The following is a 16,180-nucleotide window of genomic DNA, read 5'->3' on the forward strand; positions in this document are numbered from 1 at the left end:
TATATCTAGGGATGTTATTGTAGGGACGTGGGCTTTAACAGTTAGAAGCTACCACACGTTTTGTCATCGGTAGTTTTCGTGACATTTTGAATTGATTAAGTAGAAAATCTCCAAGCACATGTGTAACTCAATAGAAAACTGCGTTCTTCATATTCAAAACAGAATGCAAGAGGTTTAAATCGTTAATTTGAAGACTGATATATTTTATACGAAATGGAAACGTCAATGTTTTAATATTTTTGCAATCGAACTCTTTTTAAAACACTAATTTAAAGTTGTGTACATTTTTAAAAATCTTCAATCTAAAAAATGTAATCTGAATAGTCTTTGATTTTATCACAAGATTTAGTTTAATGGTATCGAAACGCAGTTGCATTTTTTAGTTCTCCAAATATAAAATATTTTTTCAATATGAAGCTGTTACTCATTTTGAAGGCCTTTATGAAACAAGTACAATAATTAATTGTAATACACATATTTGATTTAGGTATAACTTAAAAAAAATTAATAAAAATACACATCCGATGAACGCTGCTATTTTAAACGATAAGTAAAACAAAAAGAATATAAATTAAGGGTATCCTTAACTAATTAATTTAGCCTAATTCTTAGAATTTAATTAGTAGGAAGATAATATTCGTAAATGCTAAAATATATTTTGTTTCTAATTAATAAATATTCTGACTGCATAAATATCAGGCGTCCTCCAACAATCACAGCACGAGGAATGAAATTAATAACTTTCGTGCTATATTTCTCAGCTTGTCCTCTTTCTTGGTTTAATCAGTTTAAAGATATTGAAAAAATATGAGGAGGAATAGAAAAAAGGAAGTACAGGTACGAGTAAATTTTTGTTTTAAACATTTTCTTATAGAATAAAAATTAACATATTATTCGATATTCGCCAACATTAAACGTAGATCTCCTCTTTGTTGCTCCAGATACAGTAATTCGACAAATTAAGTATTAAGGTTTTGCAGTTATTAAGAATATGCAAGGGAAAATATAATATTGAACCTTATGTGAATTTCATTGCAAAATACATATTTCTTCTTGTTGATAGAATAAAACTAACTATCTTACCGATGAGCGATCCCCAGCTAGGGCGGTGTACTGGTAAAGTAAAGTAAAGGTGTCTTATTTTACCAGGCGAAGTTAGGTCTTAGAAGCCCTCTCTAATACTTACTCTGGGGACCAACAGCTTAAAGGTGACTTCCAAACCACCACCAATGGCTGGGCGGGCGGGCCGCTTGCCAGGACAGGATCGCGCACCGGTCACCCATCCAAGCAGCAGCCACGCTCGACGTTGCTCGACTTAGTTATCTTGCTCTACACCGCGCCATTGACTGGTGGCTCTGCTTACTAAGCATTTCTTTCTTTGCCAAGGCATACGGTTTAATCATGTAGCCACATCGTACTTTCGGGAATCAAGGCTCTATCCGTACTTGCTAACAAGATAAATATTCCTCTAGGCTTTTCCCATACAGTATACGATGTCTGTCCAAAAAGTATCCGACTTCCGTTTTTTCTTTACGCTAGAGCGACCTCTGAAGGATATGTGCGTAACTAGAAGTCTTCACGAACTATCTGAATGCTGTAGTTAGCGGCTGAACAACACACACAGCGAATGTTTGTCTCACGTGTTTTTCCCTGAAGGTTTCATTATTACTGTCGTTCAGTTCTGAAAAATAATGATCATAGCCGTTATTACGTATATCAAAGTGAAATCAAAATAACTTTTCGAAATCTCAAATTCACCGAAAATGTTTTTCTCTTACAATTCATTTTATATCACATATGATTTCTAAGTAGCGGCCAACAAAGTTTCTAAAAGGAATGTTTATATCTGTTATTATGCATAACTAAGCAAAATGGAGAAGACCCTTAAAATGTTCCTGTCTTTTAAGACAACTAACGGCTGTACTGTGGAATATTTTTTGTACCTAGTAAAATTTTCAGATAGTTTCAGTACAAACATTTAAGAATTTATACCATAACATTGAAAACGTACAAGTGAATATGTTCATGAACGCAATTATAACCACGTCTACATTTTAGAGGCGACTGTTACGACTAGTTATTTCAATATTTCATGTTTCACGTTAATTTAAATTTTTTATGATATCTATCTAACCAGTTAAGTCGTCGTTCTGTAAGTGATATGGAAAACAGTGTTACTGAAGACCTTCAACATCTGAAGAAGAGATCATATTGTAGATCTCGAGACGTAGTGTTACTGATTCTTTTTCTATCGCTGAACGATTGCAAGTCCTGTTCCCTTCCCAATTCTTCCATCGTCAACAACAAACTTCAAACTAGGAATATAAATTTTTACTGAAGACCTTCAACACCTACAATTAGTCTCTAATTTAATATTGTGAGGTTAGAGTTGCGTATTAAATCTATCATTCCTAGGATTGTACCAGTAGTGATATCTTTGTATAACAGCTTCTGTATCTATGAGGAGCGGGTCCGATTACCAGGAGAGTAGGAAATGGCAGTACGTATTAGGCGTTTTCCCAAAACCTTAGTATAACTTAATCAAGCGCCTTTTACTTAGAAAAAAAGGCATTTCAAAAATACGCGTTTTTGTACTGTTGAAAATGACATAAAGAACGGGTAAACGAATTTGCATCAAGTATTGCTCCAATCTCCGCAAGAGTTTTACGGACACGATTGAGATGATACAGAAGACCTTTAGAAATGAAAGTATGGGCACAATACAGATAAAAGAATGGTACAGGGCTTCAGAGGATTAACCGTTATTAGTGCCTATGAAAAACTTGTCAAATATGCTAATTAAATTTTTGACCAGTCTTAAATCTATCATAAAATGGATTGAATTTTAAGTAAAATAGAAATTATTTTTCGCTAACCCAGGTTTGGTTGTTGCAGGGAAGCTATATTTAATGTACCAGTTGATTTAATGTACTCCATATTTATAAATATACTCCTACAATTCACAAACCTAGCATCCCTCTCTGGCTTGACATTAGAGATTATGCTGCTTTCTTGACCAATTCTAAAAAATTAAGTAAAAAGAAAACCAAAAGTATCGAATAGATTAGATATTATAGAAGGCTAACCTTCTATTATAAGTTTTTTTTATTTCATCTGATAAATAAGTACATGAGTCAAAAATGGAATATTATTTTATTGTCCAATTGGCTGTGTTTTCTCTAATGGCTTTCTCGACTGGCAAATATACAGTTTTAAACGAAGACCCAACCGATTCATTTGAACGTAAAGGAGCAAACAGCTTAAGAAAACACAAAGCATATTTTTCAGTTAAATTTAGATCTAAATTATGTCCTTACTATTCCAAAATCCTCCACACATATATATATATATATATATATATATATATATATATATACTCCTAAAATTCACAAACCTAGCATCCTCTCTCTGGCTTGACATTAGAGATTATGCCGCTTTCTTTACCAATTCCGAAAAAATTTGTAGAAAGAAAACCAAAAGTATCGAATAGATTAGATATTTGTAATAAACCAATGCTGAGTCACAGTATGGTTTTAAAAAGTTAATCTAGCATGAACCAATAATAAAAAAGGCTCAATCACATTCCCTACCTTTTTGGTCGCCATCTTGTTTCTGACATGACGATTGCCATTTGAATATTGGCTTCTGATCAGTCGTAGGTGAATGGGTCACCTATGGTGACCTGCATTTTGTATTTCAGTTTTAATAATTAGTGTTGTGTTTTGTTTTTATAAGGTGGATGTTTTAGAGTTAGTGAAGTTGACACACAACATGGTGGTTGTGATTCCTGACTTAGGCGTGTCACAACGCTCTAGTATAAATTGTTTATTTTAACCCAGTTTGTAGTTATATGTCACGTTAGTTATTTACCTGAAGAAGAGATCAGATTGTAGATCTCGAGACGTAGTGTTATTGATTTTTTTCTATCGCTGAACGATGCAAGTCCTGTTCCCTTCCCATTCCTTCCATCGTCAACAACAAAATTCAAACAAGGAATTTGCATAGAGTTCAAAAAATTACGTTGCTAAATAAGTCCAAGGTATTTCCATTACCACAGTAGAGCTGGCATTGCTGTCCAGATAAACATATATATGTGTGTATATGTATGTTGGGAGTGCCGATGGCCGAGTGGTCTAAGACGTTGGACTTTGAGTTTGAGTTAGAGATAGCGCAGGTTCGAATCCTGTCTGTGACCGTTGCACTTTATATCAGTACCATCGACCTTGTACTGTATCGACTCTCCCCTTTATTCTGTTTGATAAGATCCTCGCACAGGCCAGTGGCCCATGAGGACGAGCAGAATAAGACATAAAAGGAGATCGGCTTGTCCTCCTAAAAAAAAAAAAAAAAAAAAAAAAAAAAAAAAAAAAAAAAAAAAAACGTAAAGATGAGAAATCTACTTAGGTGAAAAAGCGTCTTCTTAAGACCGTTTAATTTTACTTCTGGCCTAATGTATATATTGTGTCAAATTTAAGTATGCATTATTATATTTCCTCGATTAAAAATATGTACATGTGTAAGTCTTTGAAACATATTTTGGTTACAGAGGGGTGTAATTCCGGCCCTTGCAATATACTTTTGGTCTATAATATTTCCAGTGCCATATTTGAGTTTGCCTTGTTGTCCTAAACATATTTAGGAATACATACGTAGGACTGAGAAGCCTAATACGGTCAAACACATTACTCCCGGTAGAAGGAGAACATTCTCACTAAGTTCATGCAACATTTCAAAATAATCGTTCATGATGGCCTTAGGGTTTTTGGACTGGGAAAGAATGGTTTGTTGAGGCATGTTACTGTTTATTTCTCTGTGTGTCCTTGAACCGCTATAAGATATGGCATATCACAGAGTCAAGGAAGCCAACCAGTTCTGAGTACCTTACGTGCAAACATTCACAGCTTTGTTCATTGTGGTGGGTCTTATAGCAATGTTAAAGTACTTACTACAACTTAGAACTCAAAACAAAGTATGCATTACATGTTTTTAATTCGACACTGGCTCAATCTGGGTCGAATATTTGATGGTACTATCTCCATTACACTACTGAGCAAGCAATGTATGGGTTACTTAATATTTTCTAAAGCAGATCTAAACCAATGTTTTAGCCCCTTTGAGGAACTTCAGCTGAAACACCAAAGACAGTTTAAAAGTGAAAACAACTGATTATTGTCATGTAAAAATGTGATTTAAAATATAAATACTATCAATATTTTTTTCAAATTATAAAGTGCTTTGGAAATCTATTATATTTTTATAAACCTTCCTTGGACCTCAACGAATATAAAAGAAAAGTATTGGCCAAATTGGTCCAGTCGTTCTCTATATTAAGGCTTAGTAACACATTTGGCATTTTTATTTTTAATTAGGCGATAACAGTTATATTTCTGTTTATACTATATACGTATATAATAAATATATATAAATATATATATATATATATAATATATATATATATAATAAATATATATATATTATAAATATATAAATATTATAAATATATATATATACATAAATATTATAAATATTATATATATATATATATATTTATTTATTTATAAAAGGAAACACTATATAAGCAATTTACACTTGTAAGCCAGATAACTGAAGGATTTTCTGCTAAATATGGTACTTTAAAAAATAGTCAATCCTTTTAGCTATAGATTTGTTATTTAGATTTATCACACTAATCGAATTACTGAAACTAAACTGATGTTTTGAAAATAATTTGCTTCCAGATCATTTTGCAGTTATAGCAATCAAATTCACACCCAATGTTTCTATAACCACAGAAGAGAAATTGCGCAAAGTTGTTTTACAAATGGTATTTTTCACTTTAAAACTGAATTTTATTTTTTATAATTTAGTTAATAATTGTAATCCAATTGTGAAATTTTGGTGCTGGTCGGATGAAAAGAGAAGGTTGACCTTTTAATTTGCAATGTCCCTTGGAGTGAACGTACATATTTAAACATGATAACAAGCTATACTACCATCTTGTATGATAGAACAGCTATGTAAATTATACGCAAGAACCTTATTGTGGGACGAAAGAAATGTTTCTATATACAATACAGAGACTACATCACACTACAATCTTATTCAGATCAAGATTATTGTGAAAAGCACTGGTACAAAACACAATTCATTTCTTAAATATAATTTCATTAGTACTGAAAGTGTTCTGAGGGATGCTACTTAAACGTAAAGAAAACTCTTGAAAGTAGCATAAACAACAATTTATTTAAAACAATATATACAAGAGAATCTTAAGTAGAATAATCAGTGAAGTTGACTTCTAACATCATGTTACGTAGAGGTTCATGATTCTGATGCATTACTTTTCTTATGTAGTAAAAACCATTAATTCTGATGCAGAAACTTTGCACGGAGAGGAATTTAAACCTAAAAAAGCGATCAAGTAAAAAATATTCCAAAACGTTCTTCATAATACTCTGAATAACTTTACATTTACAATCTTATTGTAATGATTAATTACTAACGCTTTATTCACTTGGTGTTTCAAAGGAAATAAAACCGTTTAAAGTACGTACAGCAGGACTGGAGTGAGTAATGGAATGAATATTTAAATATAAAACACTCTGGAAAAGATCAACTGTAACCATGAAACTCAGTGCATTTCACGCTGTTATTATATATAATGCTACATATTGCACACTTACATTCTTTGTACAGTCTATAATACACATTAGGAACATAAATATTTTAAATCACTAACAAACGAACTATTTACAATTACGTAATTCATCACGAAAATAAATACTTAAGTGTAAATTAATACGCAGCTAAATTTACTATTAAATTAAGTAGATAGATCTGTATATAAATAGTTAAAAGGATCAGTTCGAGGGTTTTTTATTCTACACAAAGTTCATATTGATTGGGTTGGAAACATTAAGGGATTTAAAGTACCTATAGAAATAAAGCGTAAGGCAGGCTCAGGAAGTCTTATAAGTGGATTCACAACAGATTCCTCAGGGAATAAAAAAAAATCATAGGTGAACTGCAAATACTTGGCTGGAATGTAGAAACTGAATACTCTAGAAGTCGAAGCGTTGGCTGACTAGTAAGGTCCTTTGCAACCTCTAGCTTGTGCATTCATCTGTGGTGCAGAATCGAGGTCAGGTCGCTACGAATCTTGGATTCCTTTATTTCATTTAAAATAAAGGAATGGCTGAATAGTGATAAACTAACAATGTAAGGGTCGGGATCGCTATAGCACACGTCGTCGTACAGTCTCATTGCGGTGGCTGTGGTAAGGGCCGAAGAAGCGGTTGAGGCGGATTTTTGTCCAAAATTACAAGTAGTCCAGTAGACGAAAGATCTGTTTCTTGAGGACAGTAGGTACTCCAGTCAATGAAAGCGCTGGTTGACTAGTGAGAAAGCTGAGGGTCTATGGAAGAGTCGTAGATATTAACTCAAGTGATCGCCAGATTTTGGTCTGTGTCGCTGTGGTGCAGGGCAAGTTCTGTTTCTTGAGGACAGTAGGTACTCCAGTCAATGAAAGCGCTGGTTGACTAGTGAGAAAGCTGAGGGTCTTTGGAAGAGTCGTAGAGGCTAACTCAAGTGATCGCTAGATTTTGGTCTGTGTCGCTGTGGTGCAGGGCAAGTTCTGTTTCTTGAGGACAGTAGGTACTCCAGTCAATGAAAGCGCTGGTTGACTAGTGAGAAAGCTGAGGGTCTGTAGAAGAGTCGCGGACGAGGTCGTAGTGGTAGACGGCCTCACGCGACCTCAAGGTATTCGTCTGTGTCGCTGTGGTGCAGACCGAGGTCGTGGCCGAGGTCGCTGTGACCCGGGGATTGTTGCTCCTCCTGTAGTTTCCGTAGCCTTTCTTGCTCTTCCCGCTTTTGCTTGCGCCACTTCGCTCTTCGGTTTTTAAACCAGACCTGTGAACAAATAAAAAAAACAAGATTATTAGTTTTCAAACTGCAGTTTAAAAATGGTGGAAAAACTTATAAAACCATGAAAAGAATTTGAAATAGTACATATTGTGAATATGACATAAAACTGATGGTAATGCATTTCATCGAGAAGCTACTACAGTACATCTAATTGTTGAAGAATGGGGTTATTGAATAGTTACATAACTCCGTCGCTAAGTTGCCGCATTCCAAAGAATGCGATAACGTAACAATGTTAAATCATTCCACAGCACATCACGTGCAGTGTAAGGTATCCGTGAGGTAAGAGGTGGCGTAACCTTATCAGTATCGGTTATGCAACAGTTTTGTAACCTTCACGCCAATGTCTGGCATGCTGAGGTCAGATTCTCCATGTCGTAACTATGTATTTATTCATTTAAAAACTTTTGATTTCTAATATTCCTTTAGATGGCCTTTATTATTTTATCCCTTTTCGGATTTCACAATTATTCTTATTAACAGTGTTGAATTATTCAATGTAATGTACCGTTCTTTATAAGTTTCTCTTTTGTAAAGTTGATGTTTTAGCCACAAACTACACACTATCTGTTCAAAATTGTTCTTAAAATGCTCCAAGCTGAGATACACATCGAAAAAGTTTTTTTGTCTCGTGATCAGAAAAACAATCATATAAAAGGTATGGTCAAAATGTGAATGATGTAACTTTGAATAAATGTATGCATACGGTATCAATTATTACGAGAAGATTCTTGGAGGATTGTCAATATTTTAATTTAATACCACTAGTGAATTACAACACATGTTCCAATAATCAATTTAATTTTTCGAGCCCTTTCAAAATCCAAAATTCCACCGTCAGGCAACTTTACAAATTCATTTGTTATTTGCATTTCAAAATGAATTTGTGAAGTTGCCTGGCGATGGAATCTTTGGTTTTGAAAGGCCTCGCAAAATTAAATTAATTATTGGAATATGTTTTGTAATTCACTAATGGTGTTAAATCTTTACAAGATTCAAATTGTAAATAATTATACGAATACAAAATTTTGAACATACATACAGTAATAGGCTACTCATAAACCCAATTTTTCTAGAGAAGTGTTTCTGTAACTACAAATATTACGGCGATCAAAAAGTGCGGTTGGCGTCTAATCTAGTAAGGTTAAATTAAAATGTAAAACACAAAGAAAACCTAGTAACTAAATGTTTTCAACTGAAATGAATAAGGTCGTAGTACAAATAGAATCACGTTTTCCTGACTGTTTTAACAACGCGCTGTACCACCGCGGCACAAGATCGACGGCGACCGGAGTTAATTGAGCAGCTGAAAAACATCAGCGGACTGGAAGTGGCGGCGATGAATATTTCAATAGAATGTTGAACAATTCACCAGCTGATGATTCATGGCATCATTTGAATAGCGGACTTTAAACAATGCCGTATTTGTGGACAACGAGCGGTTCGCGCAACACGGCTGTGGTCGACTGTGTTAACATTAACATGAACATGAACATCTGCAGCGCCGCGCCGCGGTCGTCTACGGACTTATTAACTCATCCTGCAACCCCTGTGTTACATTATTACTACCCTTTGTCCCCCAACAATGGCTCTGAACTCGATCATATAAACAGAGAATAATGAGCGGAAATCTGTTTTTAGACGGATGCCACATCATTGGGACACTGTTCATTTCGTTGCGTTTGCAGAGTTAAATCATTATATAACCTCTACATACTTTTTGACATGTTTGTTTCTACCAGTCGTGACGCCCATGTGGTGATGTGAACAAAAGGATTTGAGAATATACCAGTTAACAAACATTTTATTAAAATTTTCAATTACATAATTTTTCAACTTTCATATATTAGACTGCAAAAGAGTAAATCACCTGATCGTTTTCAAAGAATAGTAAGCGTGTTAATTATATTTGAAAATTTGAATAAAGTTTGTTATTACCTGACGATGGAATGTTTGACAGGTTAACAGGATTTTGGATATATGACATCGTTATGGTTGAGGCGTCTGCCACTTTTATTTTGTTGGCCAAAGGGCGGGTCGGTAGCTGTGGCGATCTTTTTTCTGTTCTCGGCCACAGCTGGTTTAGTTATTCTGCCTTGGCTATGTTGTAAATCTCGTTGTTAGATCAGCTGTTTTGTTTACTGGTGATAACCTGTTTATGGGTTGATTATTAAGAGGTTTTTTTCTCTCCCTTCTCCTTCAACAGTCTTCGGGTGAAAACGTCAATTACCTCCGTGGACAGAGAATGATTTACTTTCTTCAAACCTCCTTCTAGGTCCTGGCAGTGTTCTTTAAGTCATTGCCTTCCAGAAAAGGTCCACGTATCTCGCAGTTTTTACTAGGGTCTAATATAAGTTTTCCACATTCTGTGCAATCAACGCTAAATTCAAACTTAAATGTTACATGGTTACAAGAGGTATAACACCGTTTCCAGGATTGGAATCTATCCTCACAATACGCGGTACCAAAGAAAGAGCCTACATCGATTTTCGTGTTAGTATCAAACTCTCATCTGTGCTGGTGTGATGTGTGATTCTCGTACTCGTGACTTGTGCTCGGGACTTGCATTCTCTGCAGTGACAACGCCTGGACTAGATTCTAAGCAGCTTTTGGGTGTTTTTGAACCCTTTTCTTTCCTTGCTTTTCTTATTACTGTTCTATTTTTTATGTAATAATATCTCCCCCACCTGACAAAGAGGATAGATTCCAATCCTCGAAACGTTGTGTCGTACCTTTTGTAACTCAAAACTCTTCTTTTGTGGTATTTTAAGATAAACTATCAAAATACATATTAAAATAAATTGTAAAAACACTGAGTTATGACTTGAATTATTGTCGATTATGATGATGACACTACATTTCAATATTAATTCCTTTTGATCTATAAATAAACGAAAGATCCCTCTTAATATAAATGATACAAGCGTCTGGCAGTTAAAATTAATCACACTATTCTTTATATAAATAAATAAATAAATTATATATATATATATATATATATATATATATATATATATACATTTATAGTGTCATCGTTACACTTCTCTATAGAGGTATAAAAGTTGCCACTTATTGGCAGATCGCGATCATCAGGGACACAATTTATTGGCAAGGCGGTCGCATATAACCTCATCAGGGCTTGTACCCGAAATAATGGAGTAGATGGCGGGTAATCAGGATGATTACCGGCGACTCTGCCGCGATAATTAATCAGTTGACTGATTACCTCCTCCATCATCCATATCAGCAATCATCGCATCCCGACCATCTCTTGCCGGACAACTGCAACGCAATCATTGAGATGTTTCATTGAATAATGGCGCCCAACCACTGGTGTGCTGTCGATCTACTTCGATTAAACTAATATACGAGTATATAACGAGAGTGGTCACAATCAATAGGAAACGAACTGCTGCAGTTTTTGAACGGAATGAAACGCGTTCGAATTTTTCTTGTCATTGTATCAGCCATTAATTAACTCTTTACTTCGTTAATTTTTATTCTTTATTCGCTCTTTCGTCATCAAAAGTAACGTATGAAGGCGTAGCTAATGTTAAAATGATATCGTCCAGTCTTTGAGTTGATGGTCTTTGCGAAAACTGGAATATGTTCTCATTTTAAATATGAGCTATAAAGCGTAAGATAAATTACACATATTAACATATTATATTAATACACTAAAAACTAGAGAACTCGGCAGATACAAGAGGTCTTATGTACTGATCGTTGTTAGAATCTAAATATCAAGCAAAAAATGAAACAAACTAAACACGTCTACAAAAACACCACAATAACCTATTTTTATTACATATATTTTTAAATTAAATATCTTTATTATAAATCACGATTTCAAAATGGCCTCCTCAATAAGAGTACATCGAAATTTCAAGTGATTGACGTTTCAGGATAATTTAAACTACGTCAATTTTTACTTGAAAAACTTCCATATTTTTAATTTACATTTAAGTTTGATGATATCAGTTTGAAGTTTAAGAGATACGACCTTGCGATACTGGAAGATGCAATACGCAAGATGCAGTTTTTGAAAGTTTATTTTGCTTATTTGTACTAATAGCGGCAAATACTGTAACAAACTACTTGTAACACAACGGACAGACAGACGTAAACACTGCCATTTATCTTTTATAACAAATCTAATTGGAGTTCAACCTTGGACGAATAGATCCTATGCTCTTATTGCATGTATCCAGCTAGAGCATCTCTATCAAGAGGTGTAACGCAGACTGACAAATTACGCTTTGATCTTATGACAAAAATACATAGAAGTTCTTTATTAAATCTAGACAAACCTATTTTCCAAGTTTCATTTCTCTAGGACTTAGACTACCAAGTAGCCTTTAACATACTCAGACAGGACAGACGGACATATGGCAGTACCGATACGTACTATAAAATGCACCTAGACTACCAAGTGACATATAGCACATACGCACAGGTATGACGGACATATATTGAAGTACCGTTACGTACTATAAAATACACCTAGACCACAAAGTGACCTATAGCACATACGGACAGGTATGACGGACGTATATTGAAGTACCGTTACGTACTATAAAATGCACCTAGACCACAAAGTGACATATAGCACATACGGACAGGTATGACGGACATACATTGAAGTACCGTTACGTACTATAAAATGCACCTAGACTACCAAGTGACATATAGCACATACGGACAGGTATGACGGACATACATTGAAGTACCGTTACGTAAAATAAAATGCACCTAGACCACAAAGTGACCTATAGCACACACGGACAGGTATGACGGACATACATTGAAGTACCTTTACGTACTATAAATTCACCGAGACTACCAAGTGACCTATAGCACATACGGACAGGTATGACGGACATACATTGAAATACCGTTACGTAATATAAAATGCACCTAGACTACCAAGTGACATACAGCACATACGGACAGATATGACGGACATACATTGAAGTACCTTTACGTACTATAAAATGCACCTAGACTACCAAGTGACATATAGAACATACGAACAGGTATGACGGACATACATTGAAGTACTGTTACGTACTATAAAATGCCCCTAGACTACCAAGTGACATATAGCACAGACGGACAGGTATGACGGACATATATTGAAGTACCGTTACGTACTATAAAATACACCTAGACCACAAAGTGACCTATAGCACATACGGACAGGTATGACGGACGTATATTGAAGTACCGTTACGTACTATAAAATGCACCTAGACTACCAAGTGACATACAGCACATACGGACAGGTATGACGGACATACATTGAAGTACCGTTACGTAAAATAAAATGCACCTAGACTACCAAGTGACATACAGCACATACGGACAGGTATGACAGGCGTATATTGAAATACTATAAAATGCACTTATACTAACAAGTGGTCCATAGTACACACGGGCAGGACAGATGAGCATATGGGAGAACTGTTACGTACTATAAAATGCACTTAAACTACTAAGTAACTCCTAGCACAGGTAGTACAGTCGGGTATTTTGCAGTACTATTACGTATTATAAAATCCTTTAACTCCTTACTGTAGCTGTCAAGATTCGAACTCAGTTCTGTAAACGAAAATGTTCATTATAGACCCAATCATTTATTCGATATTAGGATGCTTGTATTCAGCGCAAAAAAGCGTAAAACATTTTAGCTAAAAATCTGTTAAAGTTAATTTGAATATATATATATATATATATATATATATATATATATATATATATATATATATATATATCCTTGCGATTAAAGAAATCTTTGAACTAGAACAACAAATGTTCCTAAATGTTGAGACAGTCACATATAATATTCACACGTTGAACCTAGAGAGGCGGGCGTGTGTTAGTGTTAACTTTGCGATCCTTAATTAGGGTTAGAATTGCAAAGACCGAAAGTAAATACAACGACTAACTTTAAAACAAACCTATTTAATTTCTCCTCGTCGAGGTTTAACTTGCTGCATAATTAAACCGCATTATTCCGGCGCTGTCGGATCCGGACAACCTATTTCCAAATCCGAGAATTGTTCTTTCCGTTTCCAGTTCGCAGATGAAAGTTTAAGTCAACTAAACCGAATGAATCAGCGCGCTCCACTCGGCTCGGCTCGGCTTTATCGCCGGCTTTTTGGCTTTCTCTCTGTTTCGCCCGCGATTGCGATTACAACATTATATTTTTAATACTCCGACCGGCTTCCAGACAAAACTTTGGTAAATTGTTCTCGTTTTATAATTTATCACTCACCGACTCCCGCGTATTTGCGTTCCCTCGACCCCGCTTTGCGTTCCTCTTCAAACGTAACATTTGCTAAATAAATGCGGCTTTGTGAGTATTGTTGTTACCGAGCGGGTTCGCGTTTATTTCTTTGTTGTCTGCAATCGGTGAGCTTTCCACTGGATATTGGATTAAAGTTATTCACGCTCTGATGAAAATTTAAGAGTCAACTTCACCAGTTTGATCTTTAATTAACAGTGTTTAACTGTGTAATATTGACTGTATATTTGGGAGATTCCTTCCTGTCTGGTGCTATGAGTAAGAATTTTGAAGTCTTATTGTTTAAGTCAAGGCTTGATAAATAGCGATGTAGCCTACGTGCCTAGTTTACACTTAAAATGTTCATAGATTAAGAATTCTTGCTGGAAACTTGGTTAGTTTATCAAATTTAAGGATGAATAAATTGAATGCGTGCTTATTATTGGCCAGTCCTAGTCTGAGCACGCGTGTAAGGTTTGACAATCGCCGTGCCGGAGTCGAATTACAATCAAATCCCAACCGGTAGACCAGACACAGCTTTGATGTTTGGTGTCCAGGTCAGGGGGTGGGGGAGTGAGGGGGGGGATTACACAGACTGTAATAATTAGCAATAGCCTCTAGTTGTCCCCAATACTGTCACATTGACAAACGTGCATCGCCGCTCTTGACTTTTCATCTGCCCCCGCAGTCGTCAAAAACGACACCGGCGGATAATTACGGGCCAATCAGCGCACTCCATCGCTGCCTCTAATTGTTTATGCCTTGGGGTAGTTATTCCACCCAGTCTAGCGCGTTTGTCTCCCGTGCTCTCCCCTCGCCGCCCCACACCCCCTCACCACCCCCCTATCAAACCCCCACCTTTATTGTCGGCGTGTCGTGTTTATTATTTGGTACTTTTCTGTCATCGTTACTGGGGTTGTCAAAAAGTGACATGTGGTGTTCAGGGTTGTGTAAATAAATTTGATGTTGGGAACCTCATCTTACTGTTTTTAATTCGGTGGACAACGTATTGCCAGAACGGTTGTTAGTGTAATACACATAAAGTAAACATGCCATGTACAATGTATTATCTTAGATACCCGGAGCTTTCTAATAAAATTCAGCGTGCACAGAATTATTGTATTCGGATCATTTTCAATTTATGATCATCACGACCATGCATTTCCTTAATTTGAGCAATTACCCCTACTAAAATCCAATGAACTTAGAGATCTTCATTTGCTTAGTTAAAACCTGTATTTTTATGTCTGACTTAAGTGCTCGTAGGACTCGTAGGGGTTCATCTTTAATATGAATTCTAATTCATTGAACAACCTTATATAATAAATCTTTCACTGTTTCCGTATGCTGATTGTGGAACGCTCTCCCAGATAATATCAGATTTAATGACAAGCGCGATCGCTTTGGGGCTGAAGTTAGGGCCTTTCTGCTGCGGATTCGGCGGGAGTGACGGTTGGTGGTTCTTGTGGTCGCACTTGGGGTAACTGCATGTAAGCTGAGAGTGAATGGAGATTGAAAGCTGATAAGAATGTCATAATTCTATTTCTTTATTATTGTATTAAAGATAGTTTTGTTAAAGTACAATGAATATACTCAATTTTTTAATGTGTAAATGTAAAATTTTACGTTGTATCGTAATTAATTAATTAAAGTTAATTTACTTTTACATGCTAGTTACGATCATGTAATAGGAATGATTTAATTTTCTTAAATTGTGTTTAGAGGTTAAGTTGAAGAGAGGAGTTTATAGTGCAAACTTCGCCTCTATAAATAAAAGCATTTTTCATTTCATGTCATACCCTATTGCAAGTTTACCATAGATCGCTACAGGGACCACTTTATTGTAAATCTTTAGATATTTTTTTTTGTTGTATTGATGATTATTGTAGTACAGAAACTCTGTATAATTGCAACCACTATAACGCGCATGCGTTAGACCCACGACTACAGTACTAGCTAAAGACTTAAGAT

The 16,180-nt window shown here is 35.4% G+C and overlaps 1 protein-coding gene across 1 annotated transcript in view; it reads right to left on the bottom strand.

Annotated features, from left to right (window-relative positions):
* Positions 1–7,743: 7,743 nt before the first annotated feature.
* Positions 7,744–16,180, bottom strand: part of LOC124358088 (homeobox protein goosecoid) — a 62,420-nt gene continuing 53,983 nt past the window's right edge. Inside the window, exon 4 of the mRNA XM_046810382.1 lies at positions 7,744–7,908. Within this exon, the coding sequence (XP_046666338.1) occupies positions 7,744–7,908 (165 nt within the window). The remainder of the gene's footprint in view (positions 7,909–16,180) is intronic.

Source organism: Homalodisca vitripennis, chromosome 3 (genome assembly GCF_021130785.1).
Source record: "Homalodisca vitripennis isolate AUS2020 chromosome 3, UT_GWSS_2.1, whole genome shotgun sequence".
In the NCBI taxonomy this organism is placed as follows: domain Eukaryota; kingdom Metazoa; phylum Arthropoda; class Insecta; order Hemiptera; family Cicadellidae; genus Homalodisca; species Homalodisca vitripennis.